This window comes from Pan troglodytes, chromosome 15 (assembly GCF_028858775.2).
Source record: "Pan troglodytes isolate AG18354 chromosome 15, NHGRI_mPanTro3-v2.0_pri, whole genome shotgun sequence".
In the NCBI taxonomy this organism is placed as follows: domain Eukaryota; kingdom Metazoa; phylum Chordata; class Mammalia; order Primates; family Hominidae; genus Pan; species Pan troglodytes.
Window position 1 is genome coordinate 77,739,593 of NC_072413.2, and position 18,633 is coordinate 77,758,225.

General features: G+C 39.6%; 1 protein-coding gene across 50 annotated transcripts in view; it reads left to right on the forward strand.

The window, feature by feature from the left end:
- NRXN3 (neurexin 3) overlaps nt 1–18,633 on the forward strand; it is a 1,722,001-nt gene that overhangs the window by 1,619,924 nt on the left and 83,444 nt on the right. For 29 of the 50 annotated variants that reach the window (XR_010151246.1, XM_063793837.1, XM_063793832.1 and 26 more), the window contains one exon: nt 18,005–18,092. Coding sequence is in view for 47 of the 50 variants with exons in the window: in XM_063793837.1 (XP_063649907.1) it covers nt 18,005–18,092 (88 nt within the window). In the remaining 3 variants the exon portion in view is untranslated. The remainder of the gene's footprint in view (nt 1–18,004; nt 18,093–18,633) is intronic. The other 21 variants (XR_010151247.1, XR_010151248.1, XM_063793838.1 and 18 more) reach the window with 1 other exon arrangement.

The window sequence follows — 18,633 nt, forward strand, 5'->3', positions numbered from 1 at the left end:
TCCATTTTGGCACTTGGCAAGAAATTGGTCCAAATGTTCAATCACTCCAGTTTTCAGATCTACATGATATTTGACTTACTTTAAACCTATAGTCCTGCAAATAAGAAATTTATCTCTCTGGTACATGGTTGTAGAATTCAAACATTAGTTGTTTATGGACTTTTATGGACCACTGAGGCATCTTCTGTCTTGAAAGCAAATGTACTCTTCCAGAGAAACTCCTATTCTTTTTTTAAAGTTTTATTTTTAACTGACAAATTAATAATTGTATATATAGGTATGACGTGATGTTTCAATGTCTATATTCATTGTGGAATGATCAACCCAGGATAATTAACATACTCATCGCCTCAAATTCTTTGTAGCAAGAACATTTACAATTTATTCTTTTACATGAATGAATTTTAAAATATATAATTTTGAAATAGGCAATTCATTATTAACTCTAGTCACCATGCTGTGTAATAGATCAGAACCTATTTCTCCTGTCTGAAACTTTGTAGTCTTCAACCAACATCTCCTCATTCCCCATTGACCTTTCCTTTCTCAGCCTCTGATAACCACCACTCCACTCTCTATTTCTATGAGTTTGACTTTTTAGATTTCTACATATAGGTGAGATCATACGGGATTTGTCTCTCTGTGCCTGGCTTATTTTACTTAGCATAATGTCCTTTAGCTCCATCCACATCGTTCCAAGTAGCAGAATTTCCTGCTTTTTAAAGGCTGAATATTATTCCATTGTGTATATATATATATATATCACATTTTAAAAATTTTATTCATCCATTAATGGAAAACCTTCATTCTTGAAAAAATAGCTTATAAAGCTATTTATGTCCCTGATACCTCCAAAGATCAGAATGAGTAATAATCTCACAAGGATGGGAAATACTTCCTCTCTTCCACCTTTTGCATGTCCATCCTTTGAACATGACTCCTGGTGTGTTAGTCTAGTTTGTTCTCATGCTGCTAATAAAGACATACCTGAGACTGGCTAATTTATAAAAGAAAGAGGTTTAATGGACTTCACAGCTCCACATGACTGGGGAGGCCTCACAATCATGGTGGAAGACAGAAGAAGAGCAAAGGCACATCTTACATGGTGGCAGGCAAGGGAGCATGTTCAGGGGAACTCCCCTTTATAAAACCATCCGATCTCACGAAACTTATTCACTACCACAAGAACAGCATGGGAAAAACCCACCCCCATGATTCAATTACTTCCCACCGGGTTCCCTCCCATGACACGTGGGGATTATCACAATTCAAGGTGAGATTTGGGCAGGACACAGAGCCAAACCATATCACCCGTCTTACCCAATTCTGTTGAAATCAACAGACATTTCCTGAGTACCTGCTATCCATTCAAGTTTTTTCTATGAGCTAGGCTCTAGTCCAGGAGTATAGTAACCCTACGGGTGATTTCAGACCAATGATAAGTAACACTATTAAGAACACATCACAGAAGAGTAACATCTCTGACTCGCTGATATCCATTTCAAACCACATAACAATAGCATGAAGTAGATGTCACTGACTCAAATTAACAGAAGAGAAAACTAGGGTGCAGTGTTTGTGATTACCTTGGACTCTCACCATAATAGACTGAGCTCAAGTTTTCTGACTCAAAACACAAAACTTTTCCCTTGATATAGTTGCCTCTAGAAGAAGTCCCTTGTCTCCCTCAAATAGCAATCAAGTAGAAGGGAAAATAGTGTAAGTCAATATATATTAAGTACTTTCAGTGTGATTCCAAGAAACTATTGAGTTGCGATGCTAAAGGGAGCATTTTATTTTTCAGCCTTGGGATCAGAAAAACATTACATAAAGAAGTGTTTGGGTTGGACCTTAAAAAAAGGTACACCATTTCAGCAGGTATAAATGGAATGAAATGCAAATAGAGTTGGGTAAGGAGCAGTATAAGCCAAAACATAAAGTTATGAACTTAATACCCTTGTTCAGAGAATTGAAAACATTTAATAGTCAGTATGTGGAGGCATTTATAGGGACAAATGGTAATGGAAGATGATACTACAAAATTACACTGGAGTCCAGAGGTGGAGGATCTTGAATTTTAATTTTTTTTTAAGTCTAGACTTTTGATAGTGAGATAAATTTGAACCAACAGAGTGAAACATGAAAACTATATTTTTATCCTGGAAGTACTTTCTAGAGTTCATTAACAAGAGGAGGTAAGGGTAGACAGGGAGTCTGGGTAGGGAATTTTAGGATTCATCCACATAAGCAACCAGGGCAGTAGGAATGAAAACTGGAGTAACATTTTAGAGATGGCTTTGCAAGACTTGGTGCCTGGAGGTGTGATGGGGAACAGGAAGGATTTGTTACAGGAAAGACGTCCCGACTTAGACCCCAAGAGAGGGTTCTTGGATCTCACGCAAGAAAGAATTCAGGGTGAGTTCACAGGGTACAGTGAAAGCAAGTTTCTTAAGAAAGTAAAGGAATAAAAGATTGGCTACTTCATAGACAGAGCATCCCCAAGGGCTGCTAGTTGCTCATTTGTATGGTTCTTGATGAAATGCTAAACAAGGGGTGGATTACTCATGCCTCCCGTTTTTAGACCTTATAGGGTAACTATTCTTGTGCCTTGATGATATGCTAAACAGGCCATGGCATTTGTGAACTGTTATGTCGCTAATGAGAGTGTAGCAGTGAGGATGACCAGCGGTCACTCTCATGGCCATTTGGTTTTGATAGATTTTGGCTAGCTTCTTTACTGCAACCCACTTTATCAGCAGGGTCTTTATGACCTGCATCTTGTGCTGACCTCCTATCTCATCCTGTGACTCAGAATACCTTAACTATCTGGGAATGCAGCCCAGTAGGTCTCAGCCTCATTTTACCCAGCTCCTATTCAAGATGGAGTTGCTCTGCTTCAAGCACCTCTGACAGATTTAAAGATGACCCTGAGAGTTTGGGCTTGTTCCTAGAGAGTAAGGACACCATAGACAGAGGCCAGGAAGGCAGCAGAGGGAGGAGATAATCAATTCAGTCTGGGATATGCTGACTGCTCATGTTTCCAAGATATTTAATCAAAAATATTGTCCCTTATGTGTTAGTCTATGTTCTATTACTATAAAATAAACTTCTGAGACTAAATAATTTATAGAGAAAAGAGGTTTATTTGGCTCACAGTCTGTAGGCTGTACAAGCAGTGCCAGCATCTGCTTGGCTTCTGGTAAGGCCTCAAGAAGCTTTCACTCATGGCGAATGGCAAACAGGGAGCAGGCATGTCACATGGTGAGAGAGGGAGAGAGGGAGCAAGGGAGACAGGAGGAGGAGGTGCCACCCTTTTTTTTATTATTTAATTTTTTGAGAGGGTGGCACGATCATGGCTCACTGGAGCCTCAACCTCCCATGCTCGAGCAATCCTGCTGCCTTAGCTTCCTGAGTGGCTGGGACTACGGGCCTGCACCACCACACCTAATGTTTAATTTTTTAAAATTTTTTGTTGAGATGGGATTTCATTATTTTCCCCAGGCTGGTCTCAAACTTCCGAGTTCAAGTAATCCTCCCTCCTTCATCCCCAAAAGTTCTGTAATCACAGGCGTGGGCCACTGTGTCTGGCCCAGGCTCTTTGTTTTTTTTTTTTTTTTTTTTTTGAGACAGAGTCTCGCTCTGTCACCTAGGCTAGAGTGCAGTGGTGTGATCTCAGCTCACTGCAACCCCCGCCTCCCAGGTTCAAGCGATTCTCCTGCCTCAGCCACCGGAGTATCTGGGATTATAGATGCATGCCACCACACCTGGCTAATTTTTGTGTTTTTAGTAGAGGCAGGGTTTCACCATCTTGGCCAGGTGGGTCTTGAACTCCTGACCTCATGATCCACCCGCCTTGGCCTCCCGATCTTGTGATCCACCCGCCTTGGCCTCCCAAAGTGCTGGGATTACAGGCATGAGCCACCTCACCCGGTCCAGCTCAGACTCTTTTAAACAACCAGATCTCATGTGAACTCATTACTATGGGGAGGGCACCAAGCCATTCATGAGGGATCCACCCCTCTGAGCCAAACACCTCCCACCAGCCCCACCTCCAACATTAGGGATTATATTTCAATATGAGATTTGGAGGGGACACACATCCAAGCTGTGGTGGGCATTGTAATCACGGTGGAGCTTTTCTCATCAGGCTGATACCCAAGTCCCACCCCTGGGTATTGCTAGAATGTCACCTGGTGACTAATGAGTGCCAAAGGAGGAGACCAATCCCGTGGGGCCCTTGCATCCTCTCTGCTTGTGGTTGCTGTCTCTGTATTGTTCTCTCTGTTATGATTGGCTCTAACTTCCAGTAAGAGAAAACTTGACCTGCAGTGACTGAAGACAGGATACATTTTCTTAAACAAGAATTCTGAAGTTTAGAGAACATAAAACTGCTTAATTTGGCTCCTATAATAGGAGCCAAATTTTTATTTTATAATAAATAATTATAATAATTAATAATTATTGTAATAATTATAATTGATTATATATAATAAATTATTTTATAATTTATTTTATAATTGTCAAATTTAATATTTGACAATATCTGAGTCAGCTTCCCAGTTCTTTTCTTGGCTTTCCCCCCAACTGCCACCTTATGGGCACAAGCTGATTGCTGCAGCTCCACATGTCCCGTGCAAACCCAAGGAAGAAGGGAAAGCAGTCAGACCAGCCAAGTCTTTTTCATTTTATCAAGAATAGAACAAGCATTTCTAGAGCCGCTAGAGGATTTCCTTGTTTAGCTCTTTGTCCAGAGCTACCACATGGCCACTTTCAGTTGCAAAGGAGGCTTGGTTAGGCCGGTCACATTGCCAGCCCTCGCAAGGAGGAAGAGGGGAATGGATACTGACAATGTCTACAATAGTCATCTTCCCTGCTACGCTGAAAGTACTTTACAGGCAGGAACCAAGCTCCATCAGGCCATACTTATGTCCGTGCTATGCCACACTTCTCACCTGGCACTTTGCTGGACATATAGAGACCTGAGATGAGAAGGGTTTGAGGAGACACTTCCTGCCCACTGTGCTAAGCACTTTCTTGTGTCTTTTGGGTTCTCTGAGCAGCTGTAGGAGTATAGAAGCCTCCAGATATATGTTAAACTCTTTTTCAGCACCTCTCAAAACAGAAAAAAAAAGCAAGAAAAAGACTACAAGCTGGGAGGAAATCTATGCTGCTGTAAAAATAGAATAGGGCTGGAGTGCATTCTTCAGTAATGAATGCATGAAAAGCAGCCTCTTCAATTATAAATGTGGCTTATCTTGTTTATTGCCCAGTAATTCTGTTTTATTGATTTCTGTTTACTTCCAATCACCTCAAATGAGACTGTGTTGCTTAGAGATCTTGATCCCTAAAAGTTTGTCATTAAAGCTACTCTGCTGTATTTAGTTGTTTATTTTTTGCTCAAAGCATTTGAATCAATATGTATACAAACGAAACACTTTTTCCTTTGCTCCCTAGAAGACTACAAGAAAAAAGAATCTAGAAAAACTAAATAAAGATGCTTAGATTTTTTTTTTAAAGTCCCAGCAAATGACATATTGATTTCTTTCAAAGAGGCAGAGTGTAAATTAAAAATATTTTTCTGACACAGTTTGTAAAGATGCCACTGACTCAGCAGAGTTTGTGCTTATTGACTTTCTCTTCCTAGAGGGCCAGGGTGGAAAGGCCGCCCACTTTTCCTAAGATCAGCTGGCTTTCAAAATTCTCTGAGGTAAGTTAGCCTTAAAGCCAATGCGAGCAAAGGTTCTTGATTCCCTGTGATCAGGTCTGAGTTCCGGTTTTGTCATCTACCACATCACTTCTGTGTATAAAAAGGTGTTGTATTTTTTTTTTTTTTCCAGAAAATTATATGGTCATCATTCTTTTTCAAAGTGGTGGCATTAAAACCCAGAATTCTCAGAAGTGGAAATAAACAAAAGCTGCGCCCTTATTAGAGAATACTGTCTGGAATGTTATTAAATGGGTCTGGGCAGATAGAGAGGGGAGTTAGAGTGGGAGCATGTGCATTAAAAGAGCCACACCAGTACAGGAATACTAGTGCTGTTTCCTTCTGGTACCTTTGAGAGAATAAAGCTAGTTAAGACCCACAGTCGGCCGGGCGCGGTGGCTCAAGCCTGTAATCCCAGCACTTTGGGAGGCCGAGGCGGGCAGATCACGAGGTCAGGAGATCGAGACCATCCTGGCTAACACGGTGAAACACCATCTCTACTAAAAATACAAAAAAAATTAGCCGGGCGCGGTGGCAGGCGCCTGTAGTCCCAGCTATTCGGGAGCCTGAGGCAGGAGAATGGCGTGAACCCGGGAGGCGGAGCTTGCAGTGAGCCGAGATCAAGCCACTGCACTCCAGCCTGGGCGACAGAGCGACAGACCGAGACTCCGTCTCAAAAAAAAACAAAAACAAAAACAAAGATCCACAGTCATGAGGCTAGGAGGGAAGCACGAGGGACCTGGTTTCAGGAACATAATCTATTTGTCATAATTTGGGTTTCTGAAACCATGTCACACTCCTTTGGCCTGTTCAAAATCATTTTTCAGAACTGTTCTCAGGGGTAGCTATATAATTTGTGGAAACCAATGCAAAATAAAACTAAGGGGCCCCTTGCCCAAAAATCCAGAAAAAAAAAGTGTTAAAAGTGCTAGAATAGAATTTCTTTTCCCTTTCTTCAATAGTCTATTTGTTATGTTTTTATTTGCTATTGAATGACATTTAAGTAAATAAAAATGTAAATTAGCATGAATATTACCATTCGTCCTTATATTGTGTGCAATGCCAGTTTTAAATCCAGATATAAGAGCATTCAGCTCAAATGCAGAATCATTGAAATAACACAATTTGTATGTCATAGCCCATATATGCATGTGTCTTTTGTTCTTATTGGAAGAGTGGAAATGCCATCCAAAAGTAACTTACTGCTTTTTGTTTCACTTCTTGATGCACGCACATTCTACCAACACTTTTTAACTTCAGCCTACTGATGCATCAGGTAGAACCAAAAACAAGAGGTCTCTTGCCCTGTGCAAGCCAAGCCTTTCTGATTAGCAATCCTAGAGAGGACAGGTGGCTCACGCCTGTAATCCCAGCACTTTGGGAGGATGAGGCAGGTGAATTACGAGGTCAGGAGTTTGAGACCAGCCTAGCCAACATGGTGAAACCCCGTCTCTACAAAAAATACAAAAAATTAGCAGGGCGTGGTGGCAGGCACCTGTAATCCCAGCTACTTGGGAGGCTGAGGCAGAAGAATTGCTTGAACCTGGGAGGCGGAGGTTGCAGTGAGCCAAGATGGTACCACTGCACTCCAGCCTGGGCGACAGAGTGAGACTGTCTCAAAAAAAAAAAAAAAAAAAAAAAAAAAACAAGAAGAGGTTTCCGGGTTGCCCTATCTTTCCCTTTCATGTCATCATCTATACTGTAAATGGTTGGTTGATACAGAGACTTAAGAAAGGATGTGATAGGTTCTCCTGATGTGCTTCTTAGAATGCCATTGCCTTCTCTCTGTCTTCTAAGCAACTTCTGGTTCAAAGGGAGAGCATGAGCTCCTGGGGATGTCAGTGTTCCTACTCAGCCTGTAGATATAACATCCTTACCTATTATACAGAGGACATGATATAGAATCCGGAGAGAGGAAAAGCAAAGGAGGCCAGCTTTGGCCTGAGAACTTAACCTAGTCACTCTTGCCTAGAAGACAGTACCAACCTCCCAAGGAGAAACATTGGGGGATAAATTCAAATAAAGCTGTTTGATTCAGATTACTCCTATATGTAAGTGAATCCACAGGATCCTGTGCCATTGGGGCATCAGGAACACTATATGAGGATGAGCGGCAAGGAATGGAAGTCAACACACACATTGCATGTATCTCCTCTGCTTGCTTTCATGCCGCACTGTTCCACTGAACTTCACTTACAAAACACAAGTGCAAAGATAAATGATTAGGAATTTCAAGATGGTAAGAGCAGAGCATACAACCTAACAAAGGGTCTTTGTGAGCAAAAAACCCTGTGGATGACCTCATGGATCTCATGCCTGTGATTACACCTGCTACATTTCCAACACCCATTTTGACAGCAAGTGAGTGTTGCTGTTTATGAACTAGAACGGGGAAAATTATTAGCCTCACTGTCTATCAGAAATGAGAAACAATTCATCTCATCTCTTTCTACATAGAAGTTCTGTTGTGTTTGCTTTTGTAAATTATTTTGAATCAATATCTAAGATGGGTTTATCTATTTACTACTAATTGCAGCCTGGGAATAAGGATGTGACTTCTGGGGTTGAGTGGGCTCATCTGGGTTTCTGAACTTCTCAATTTAATAGCACCTGAAGACATTCCCTACCTAGAGGTTTTTTATATAAATCATACAGCTTTATGGGAACCCATCCTCCCACATTTCTCTGTGGGAGGTTGGTATTTCCTTCTAGGCATGAATAGGGATAAATTCTCAACCCAAAGCTGACCTCCTCTGCATTTTTCCTCTACTGGGACTTCATACCATGTTCTCAAATTGACTCTCATTTTTCCTTCATAGTTCTGTCTCAAACTTACTGGCCGCAGATCACTTGTAACTCCCTATTTTAAGTCCAGTTTCAAATACCAAAACTTGGTTTAACTTCTGCTATTGCTGTGACACCTGTCTCTGACTTTTCTAACATTATATTACATGGCTGAGGATATACTTTTTTTTTCTCAGTGTAATAAGGAAAAGATAGCCTTGTATTTCTAGAAGTTGTATTTTATATTCACTTCATTGCATTTGATTGTTCTGGATAAGTTTTCTGTGCCACATACTAAGTTTTGGGATGTACTAACATGCACTCTTTTCTTGTGTTTACATCGTCTTGAGCTTGCATCTCTTTCTTAGAGGGAAGACATGAGGGAGGAAAATAAGAAGAAAGAAAGGGAAGAAGGGAGGGAAAAAAGTAGATTTGGTCTTTGGAGCTTCAGTTAAATTTCCTTTATAATGGTTAGACCCTAAATACTCAAAATGAGTATTTGTGGTGAGAACAAAAGAGCTGACAGTGGAAACACAGCCAAGCCTTTCTAATTAGCAATCCTAGAGAGGACAGCACCAATAAGAAAGAAGAGCAGCCATCAAAGCCAGGCCTTTATATGTATGTAATCAACAGGCATCCGATCTAGATTCTTAAAGATGGTGTGGTTTGGGTGGGTGATTTTATTTATTTTATTTTTCTGTCTCCTAAATAATATGTAATTTCTTCAGGCCAAGAAATAAATTGAAAGGATTTAGAGGGATTTGCTTATCAGTGGAACACCACGTAGCATTACATTCCTCCTGCTTTTGGGAAGGTACATTGAAGTTTGGTTAATCTTCTGTGGTTCAATACTCCTCTTCCCTCTGTCAGCCTGCCTTGAACAACAGATTAATCCCTTTTCCACCCACTCTCTTCTCCTTCCTCCCTCCCCTCTCTCTTGATCTACCCTTCCTTTTTTGAGCAAATAGAAGAAAAATCTTAAAAGTGGGGGAAAAAAAATTAAACTGCTGCACTACATTTATTTATATAATCCTAGAAGACCTCAAGGATAGAAATAAAGGATCCCAATCCTCGGCACAAAATTTGGCCAAGCTTAGCTTGGTTTTTCTACTGTTAATTAAATCTTGAGTCTGCAAAGGGATTTCCTTAAAGACTAATTCATTAGCAAAAGTTATTATAAGTCATGTCATTCTTTATCCTGCTCTAGTATATGCATTGTGGAAAAGAAGAAAAAGAATATGGGTAGAGGTTTTAGGGAGTGGGTGATACGATTTGCTTGAATTCCTATGTAGTCTGCTGTCTTTAGTGACAATGAATAATTACTGTTGGGTGACGCTTATGAGCCCAACACTAATTTTAAGATTTTATAGCTAATGATTTGGCAACTAATCAGTGTTTTCTGGTTTGACTTGGCTTAAATCTCAGTAGTCTATAAAGTCCATGAGGACAAGGACCAGGTCAGCCTGGTCCCAAGCACAGTGATTGGCACATCATAGGCAATTAATAAACACTTGTCAAGGAAATTAGTGAGTGAATGAGTCAATGCAAATGTCAGTACAAATGTAAATAAAATCATATATTCAGAATATTTTTTTAAATTCAGTTTTAGAGAGCTCTGTTCCAATAACCTAATTTTGGTCAGACAGAATGCAATATCTTTAGCTCAGGGCGATTCTCTTTAGAGCTATCTCATTTCATGGATATATGAGCAAGTAAGTTATGCATGTAGTCATATCTTGGCAAGTGATTATCTTCAGGAGTAGGTAGAGGGAAGAAGGGAAAGTAATAGCTGGAAGAACCCATGACATAAACCTTGTAAGACAGTTTTAAAATTCACAGGGTGTTGTTCCAATCGAAATACTTAAGCTCATAGACATAGGATACAAGGGTCACCTTAGATAGTATCTTAACAAGACTAGAATTCTGTCCCTTCACCTCCAACATTCAGGACCTGCTTCATGAGATGCCCCCATCTTTCACACCTGAGTATGACAAGTTAGAGTCATTTATGTTTCATTTGATCATAACAATGTCAGTGGCTTTCAAAGGTAACTATAAATGGGATGTTTAATCAGAATAAAATAAGAGTATAGGTATGACAGTCATACAATCTTACCACACTGTGAGTTTGTTTCTGTATTGGGCTTAAATTGAGTGAGTGAGAGGGATGGGAGAGAGAGGGAGATAATGGCTTCTAACAAGCTTGCCCAAGCTCTATGTTTTTTCTATTTTTGATTAAATATGAAAATCATTGGCAAGACATAGTGGCTCATGCCTGTAGTCCCAGCACTTTGGGAGCCCAAGGTGGGTGACTCACTTCAGCCCAGGAGTTAGAGACCAGCCTTGGCAACATGGAAAAACCCTGTCTCTACAAAAAAATAAAAATAAATAAATTATTCAGGTGTGGTGGCGTGTACCTATAAGTCCTAGATACCTAGGAGGCTGAGGCAAGGGGATCACTTAAGCCCAAGGAGGTCAAGGCTGCAGTGAGCCATGATTACGCCCCTGCACTCCAGCCTAGGTGACTGAGAGAGACCCTGTCTCAAGGGAAAAAAAAAAAAAAATCATCCAGTTGTATGTGTGGGTATTAGCACTGATCAAAGATGAGACTGTGATGGCCACAATTTAGTAAAGAAAATCTTAATAGATACATTTAAAAAAAAGGTCAAACTTTTCAAATCTCATTAAAGGTTATAGGTTTACTTAGAGTCAATGGGTATTAGGTAATTGAAAAACTCTCTCAGGCAGCTTGTATTTAAATAGAGAATGAACATTCATAATGAAGCTAGATGGGTCCTCTCTCATCTGAGATATTCAGAGCTCCAACTCCATCTCAGAATGAAGGTATAGAGGGGAAAGAACTAAAACAGCAAACATTTAAAGGAATTTAATTCTTTTTAGCATGGAGCAGCTGCAGAGATGTATGGCTGTTTTCTGTGGGGCTTCAGAATATTTATGGGCCTTTCCCTTTTCCTTTTTCACTGGAAGAAAGGAGATCATCATTCTTGAGTGTGTTATTTATAATTTCATAAAGCTGTTCTGTGGCAGGACTTATTTTATCTCATACTTAATCTCAAATAACTGTGCTTCCAAGGAGATGGGTGGGGAAAATTGATTATCCCTCAAAATGATTAGCCTATTACCAGTGTAAGATAAAGAGCTGAAGGGTGGAATTTGAAGTTACAAAAGGCAGTTGGGCAGTAAGGAGGGGACAGAGTGAAATGGTCTTGAGCAGTTCTGATCACAGCTCACAGCAGTAGACACTTTTCTCATGCCCAATAATGGATTAATAACAAAGAACAGTGTAGAACCATTGCCAAGAAAGGGTAAAAACCCTTCTGAGTACACAATTAGAAGCCAATGATTATAGAAGCAATAACTCACTGGAGGAAAATACGTCCGATTTGTGAAACTTAGGGAATTGGAAGGTAAATATACCCATAAATTTACTTGGGTGGACAGAGTTCTGAGCTTTCTTCTGTCCCAGCTTTATTCTAAGGTAATTTCAATAAACATTGTTAGGAGGAAAAAAAGAACATAAATGCAATAAAAAATCTTCCAGGAAAGGAATATACAGGGCTCCTGCCAGAGAGATATTTTATTGAAAGTTATTATAATACCTATCTTTAGTTTTATGAGTCCTAACACAGAACAAAGTAATTTCAACACGTGGATTAAAAATATGAAATACATATTTTAACATGTAGTAGTATGAATTATTGTTTTTAATATAGGACTTGGCTAATATATAGGGGCAGAGGAATATTTTTCTCCCCTTGAGAAAGCAAGATAAGGTGCTTAGTATGCATTGTGAAACTGCATTGCAGTCATACTCATGCACTATGTTCTATAAACCATGTGTAGTAGCTTCCAACCAAATGGGACAGATGACACTGGTGAGATGCAGGGAGTGGAGGAAGGAGAGAAGTCTGATAGGGCAGGACATGAAATTCATGCTCACTATCTAAGTTTTCAAGAACAACATAGCTCAAGTAGTGGTCACACTGTCATTCTAGTCCATCCCTTCCCTCCAGTCATCCTGTACTACTAGTGGGTGTATAAATAAACCATGTTTTAGACCTCTAAGCCTTTGCAAATACTATTTCACCTGAAATGCCCTTCTCCTTCTCCAGCCCACCCGTCCTCACTTCCTTCCCCTGTCTCACCACTGCCTGTCCCTGAGGGCTCATTTCCCACATGCTCTCTGCCTTCTTGCTATTTCCTTCCTTCGCACACTAATGCTTCCTCTTGTCAGAGCATGCGGTTTACTACGTCAAGTTTGCCTGTTTACTTGCCTGTCTCATCAGACTGTGAATTCCCAGAGCAGAGGAACTGTGTCTTATCTATAGCTTTATCCCTTATAACTGTTAAAGTGCTTGACACAGAGGCGTTTGAAAAAGATTCATTAAAGTAATGAATGAATGAAAAAAGCACCTTGATGACATATACCACTGACAGTAAATCTAACAGCCCAGCCACTGTGAAAATTATTTGGTGGGTGGTCATAGATTTTTTTAAAAAGTCTTGCTTGAATAACTTATAGAGAATATTGGTGTTTGACATAGGGGAACCATCATATGTCAGCACTTTAAGCATAGCCATTGCAAGTTATGAGAGCTTTAGACAATCATTGTGAGGGGAAAAAATGTGAAGATGACATTGAAGGCAACTTGATAAACATTCCCAACGTAACTATGAATAGAAGAGTTTCCTAAAGCAACACTATTTCCTGGAGGAGCATGGATGGTGGACAGTTAAAAATAACAATTCACTACAAGTGGTTATACCCTTGGTTACTGTGAATACTAAATTAATATGAATTAACAGCTCAGCACAAAGCCTAAATGTAGCCAGTGTTTATTAAGTGGTAAATGTTATTAGTAGGCATGAGTCTAGATAGTCTAGATATCCATTTCTTTGCAGGCATACTAACTGCTCTTTCTTCTAAGTAATTAAAAGTAATTACAGACAATGGTTGTGATTATAGGAAAATACAGACATGCAGCCTAAGGCTACCACATTTTATTAAAAGGCAGAGATCCACCAATTTGTTCTACTTATAGCAATTCTATTCTGAGTCTGAGTCTATCTGCAACATGAAACCTGTTTTACAAGCCATGGAAAGCAATCAAAGAAGTGTGCCTTTTCTTTCAAGGTTCAGCATCAGATCCTGCATTTGCTTGCATCTGAAAAAGGACACAGACTGAAAAAGCCAAAACAACAACAACAACAAAAAACTGCTAAAAGAAAGCCCTGGGTTTTCTGAAAGTATCTTTGAATCCAATTGCCATTAATTTAGGATATGATCTTAAGCCGCTCATATCATCCAAAAGCCTTGGTTTGTAATGTTTGGATTTTCTAGACGTTAGGGACAAAAGTCGTTTAAAAAAAGTCTAAGTGTAGCATCCCTAATTCTAAGGCTTTTTGCAAATTAAGGCCTCTGGCAGAGGAAGTCTTTCCATACTACACAGTGTTCTGTGGCACGTGTGGCCAATGTTGCATGCCAGGTTCTTGAGGAAAACATTGGTTACCAAAACAGGCAAAGAGGGACTGAAATGTTTGTAACTGCTTTGGGAGTTTCAGTTGGCTGTACCTCTAAGTGGTAACGATGAGGTCTGAAAGACACAAAGGAAGGAACTGAATTCATATAAGACCCACACAGATTGTCTAGATTCACAGCCACTGAAAACAGATCACCTTTGAATGATTGTTTAAGCTCTTTATGAGTACATTTTTCTTTATCACTCCTCATGGCAGGTGCAACCAGGAATAGTATGTGTACCATAAAATGGAAGTAATTAATTGTCAGCAACAAAGAACACTTCTAATGTAGGGTAAATCGTAACAAATAGAGCACATAGGCAGATACCAAATTTATTTAAATTAGGAGTGGCTATCAGGCTTGGAATTACTTTGATTGAGAGGCTGATGTTGATTGTGAAGTTAAATTATGATGTTGATTAATAGTGAAGTAACTAAGTGACGTGTGTGCACTCACACACACACACACACACACACACACACACACACACATCCCAGGTCACTTTCTGAATCTAAGTAGAGGAGTTGGGATTCACAGTTGTGCTATGTCTAGGGCCAGGCCCATTCTTATGACACACTGCTGGATCATTTGCCCTTCAAACTCCTTTGAGTCTGGGCACCATTGCTAGGAGCTACTGGTAAAATGTGGTTCTGTTGCCTGGGAAGAACACTGTATTCACATGTACTCATATAGAAGATCAACAGAAAACAAATCTTTGGGCAAAGTGGAGCACAGAGAGGGTTAAAGGTGGAAAAAGGGAGTCAGAAGGTGAAAGATGATGTGTGGGGTCTGCAGTGGGGATTAGGGGCCCATTCTTGGGATGGAATTGGAGGTGGAGAAGGGGTGGGAGAGTGGGGCTGGGGATGGTGTCACCTAAACCACAGGGGAGAGAAACTTAGTAGTATGAGAGGAAGCCAAGGAAGCTGAGAGGAAAGACAATATCTTTTCAACGTCAGAGTCTACTCCTTTTTCTGAAGAAAAAAAAATTACATTTCTTCTTTTGGCCCATGCAAATGAAGATGTCTCCTCTGAGTTAAAGATTCAACTAATATTGTGTTAATGTATGTTTTGGTTTCTACTGAAGTTATGCATTGTTTTTAAAACATTTGTTCAATGGCCTTTAAACTTTATTGCCAGGCTTTCAGTTCTTGAAAGGAGCTCATTAGATTTTCATTAACTCACCAGCTTTCACTCAATACTAGGGACCAAAGTCCTACCGGGCCATTCTGCAAGGCCCTTACAGTCAAATCATTAAAATTTCCAGTTGAACACACTTTAGCAGTGTATTCTCCGCCTCTTTATTACCACCACCTTAAGGAGTTTTTTCAGATAAGTGTTCCCCCTAATTGCCCTTTTCCCACAACATTTCAATTCCAAAGATATACTACATATTCATTTATGTAACTGTGGCCTTTGGGAGGGTCACAAACCATTGTAATATTTAAGATTGTCCCCCAGCCCAAACCAATCTTTCCTGCCTTTGGTGGGAGACATTGCCCCTATAAAGAATGCATGCTTAAAAACTACTAAACAATGATTGTGGTCTTTCCAAAATAGTGTTTTCCTCTTATAATTGCCTTATTTATTTCAACAGTTAACTCTTTTCCCACTTACCAGCTCCTTTCCCTAAGTAACTAGAAGTAGAGCTATTATAGTCCCCCTCTCAGCAGGAAACACCAAGGGAATATGCTTACCATGACTCTAACACAAATAACAGTCCCCCAGGATGTAACTACCAGTTTCAGTTGCTGGAACTGAAATGAACAATTCAGTAGTGTGTTTTTTTTTTAAAGTATGTTTAAAAATTCTTTTTTCGGTGTGGAGAAGGAGAGCATCAGGATAAACAGCTAATACACGCGGGGCTTAATACCTAGGTGATGGGCTGATAGGTAAATGGGTGAGATGGTGGTTTGCTGCGCCTATGTAACAAACCTGCACGTTCTGCACATGTATCCTGGAACTTTATTAAAAAAATAAAAATTCTTTTTTTCTGCTAGCTTCGAGGAGCAAGGTTTGAACTATACCCCTTTCAGATGTAGAATAAAGATCAATATTGTTGTGTAGGGCACTTCTCTGCCATTGTTAATTAAATCAATGAATTATCTAATGTGGTTTTTCCAGTTCTTTGCTGTGTCCAGTAATTCCATACCTAGGATGTCTATTATTTTAAAAAGGATGTTTTCTGGAAATCCTGAGTAGAAAGGCTGTCATATATATTCATTTATTAGGGCTGTCATAACAAAATATCCCAGATCAGGTGGCTTAGACAATAGAAATTTATTTCCTCGAAATTCTGGAGGCTAGAAGCCTGAAATCAAGGTGTCAGCAGAATTAGTGTCTTCTGAGAACTCTCTCCTTGGCTTGTAGATGACTATCTGCCAGTGTCTTTATATGGCCTTCCTCCCACTGGGTATGTCTGCATCCTACTCTCCTCTTTTTAGAGGGACACAAGTCATATTGGATTAGGGCTCATCCTAATGCTTCATTTTAACTTCATTACCTCTTTAAGGCTTTGTATCAAATACAGTCACATTCTGAGGGGCTGGGGAGTAGGACTTCAACATATGAATTTTGAGGGGACATAATTCTGTCCATAATGTAAGACCAGGTATAAAGAAGCCTATTGCAAGCCACAAACACAGAATTGGACTAAGATGTATTTATTCAAATTCCCACTATGTGTTTTCCTAGCTGTATGTCTTTCAGCAACTCACTTAACCTGTCTAACTGCAATTCTAATTAGTCATGTAATAGTCATCCCTGTCCCAAAAGATGGTTGTGAGAATCACGTCTAATTAATAACTGTAACTAAAAAGTGTGTGTGTGTGTGTATATATATATATATATATGTGTGTGTGTGTATGTATGTATATGTATGTCTAGGACAGCATCTGGCTTGTAGTAATTGCTCAATAGAAGGGGAGTGGTTTATTACCTCTTCCTCTTGAATTTGGATCCAGACTTTAGTACATTTGGGAATTGGAAGATCAACAAGTCAGTAAATATTGGTCACATGAAGAAGGGGAAATAAATGAGCATTATTGAACTATAATATATTGAGTCTTCTTATGCACATAGTAGGCCAAAAGTTTTGTTTTTTGCATAAGATCTGTAGATTCATTCATTCAATATTTATTGTGCATGCAATATGTACCAAATACAGAAAGCAGTCATCTCACCTACTGTATGGAGGGCTCTTCTCACAGCTGATACTCAGTCTCCTATATTTCTTGTAATAGATTCCCTGGGATTGGGGAGTTTCTGCAAGACTCAGAATTTAAAAGGTGCCTCAAGTTGAACTACTATTACTGCAGTCAGAACTGTTTTTGCTCTCTTCAGGAACAGCCTTACCTGTGTTCAGGGACTATTGTGTGGTATCATGCTACTGGTCCACATTACCAATTCAGCTATTGCAGCAATTACATGAAGGAATTCTTGCTAATGATAAAAGCCATTATGCAGTTCCTAAAGAGAATGCATTCCACAGCATTCATTAATTATGCCAGCCTGTAGATGCACAACTACCACGGCATACCCTTGAGACCACACACCATAAGGATTGAAACTCTCTCAAAGCCACAATGTATGTCTGTGTTGCTTTGCACTCTTACATTGCCCATCCTTTACAGCAGCCCTTCTCCTGTCCTTCTGATTCTTAAAACTCAAAACCAGAATGAAGTAAGGCTGCAAAATGTCATTTATGGGGATGGGTTAGGCTTAAGTCTCCTGGAACCACCTTGGGTCACTCAGCTCTATGGAAGACCCCCCCGAGATGGTCTAGACCCAGAGTCATTCTCAGTCACACAGTAGTTAAGAATTCTTCATCCTACGGTATGCCCTCTTTAGAAAAATAATCGTAATGATGGGAGATGGGACACAGTGATAAATCTTTGATGTCTTTGTTCATTAGTTTCCTTATCTCTCTCTCTTCTCTCTCTTCCCCTACCCCATTATTTTCTCTTTGACATAAACAGCCAACATCAGATGATCTTGTTTCATCTGCTGAATGTTCAAGTGATGATGAAGACTTTGTTGAATGTGAGCCGAGTACAGGTAGGTCAGGTCAGTCTTATTTTGCTTGCTTTCTTTTTTCTTTTGCAAAAAACAATACATACATATATGTGATTATACATGTGTTTTATATATAGATTATAGTGTGTTAATGTGTGTATATTTTTATATCTATATATGTATAAGTATACATATATAAATATTGTATCAATGAAAGCATCAAATCCCATGGAAAGAGCAATAAGATCCTACAAAAATTAAGTCAGTCTCTTGATAAGCTAACAAAAAAATCATGGTATATGACTTAACATTGGGCAAGCAGATGCCCAGACTTACCACTGGAGCAGCAAATGTGTAGCAGCCAGTGGCAGCTATGAAATTCACAGAGGGTGGGAACATGAGGAAATATATGTTGGAATGACATCAAGAAAGGATGAACCTATGGAGGAGCTTAAAGATTGGTAAGTGGAGCCATAAAGATTGGTAAATGACTTAAAACTCATGAATTGTTCTGAGCTAAGAGAACCAAAAATATATGTATATATATATATATATTTTCCATGGGATTTCAACAGCAGTTAACATGGTATTA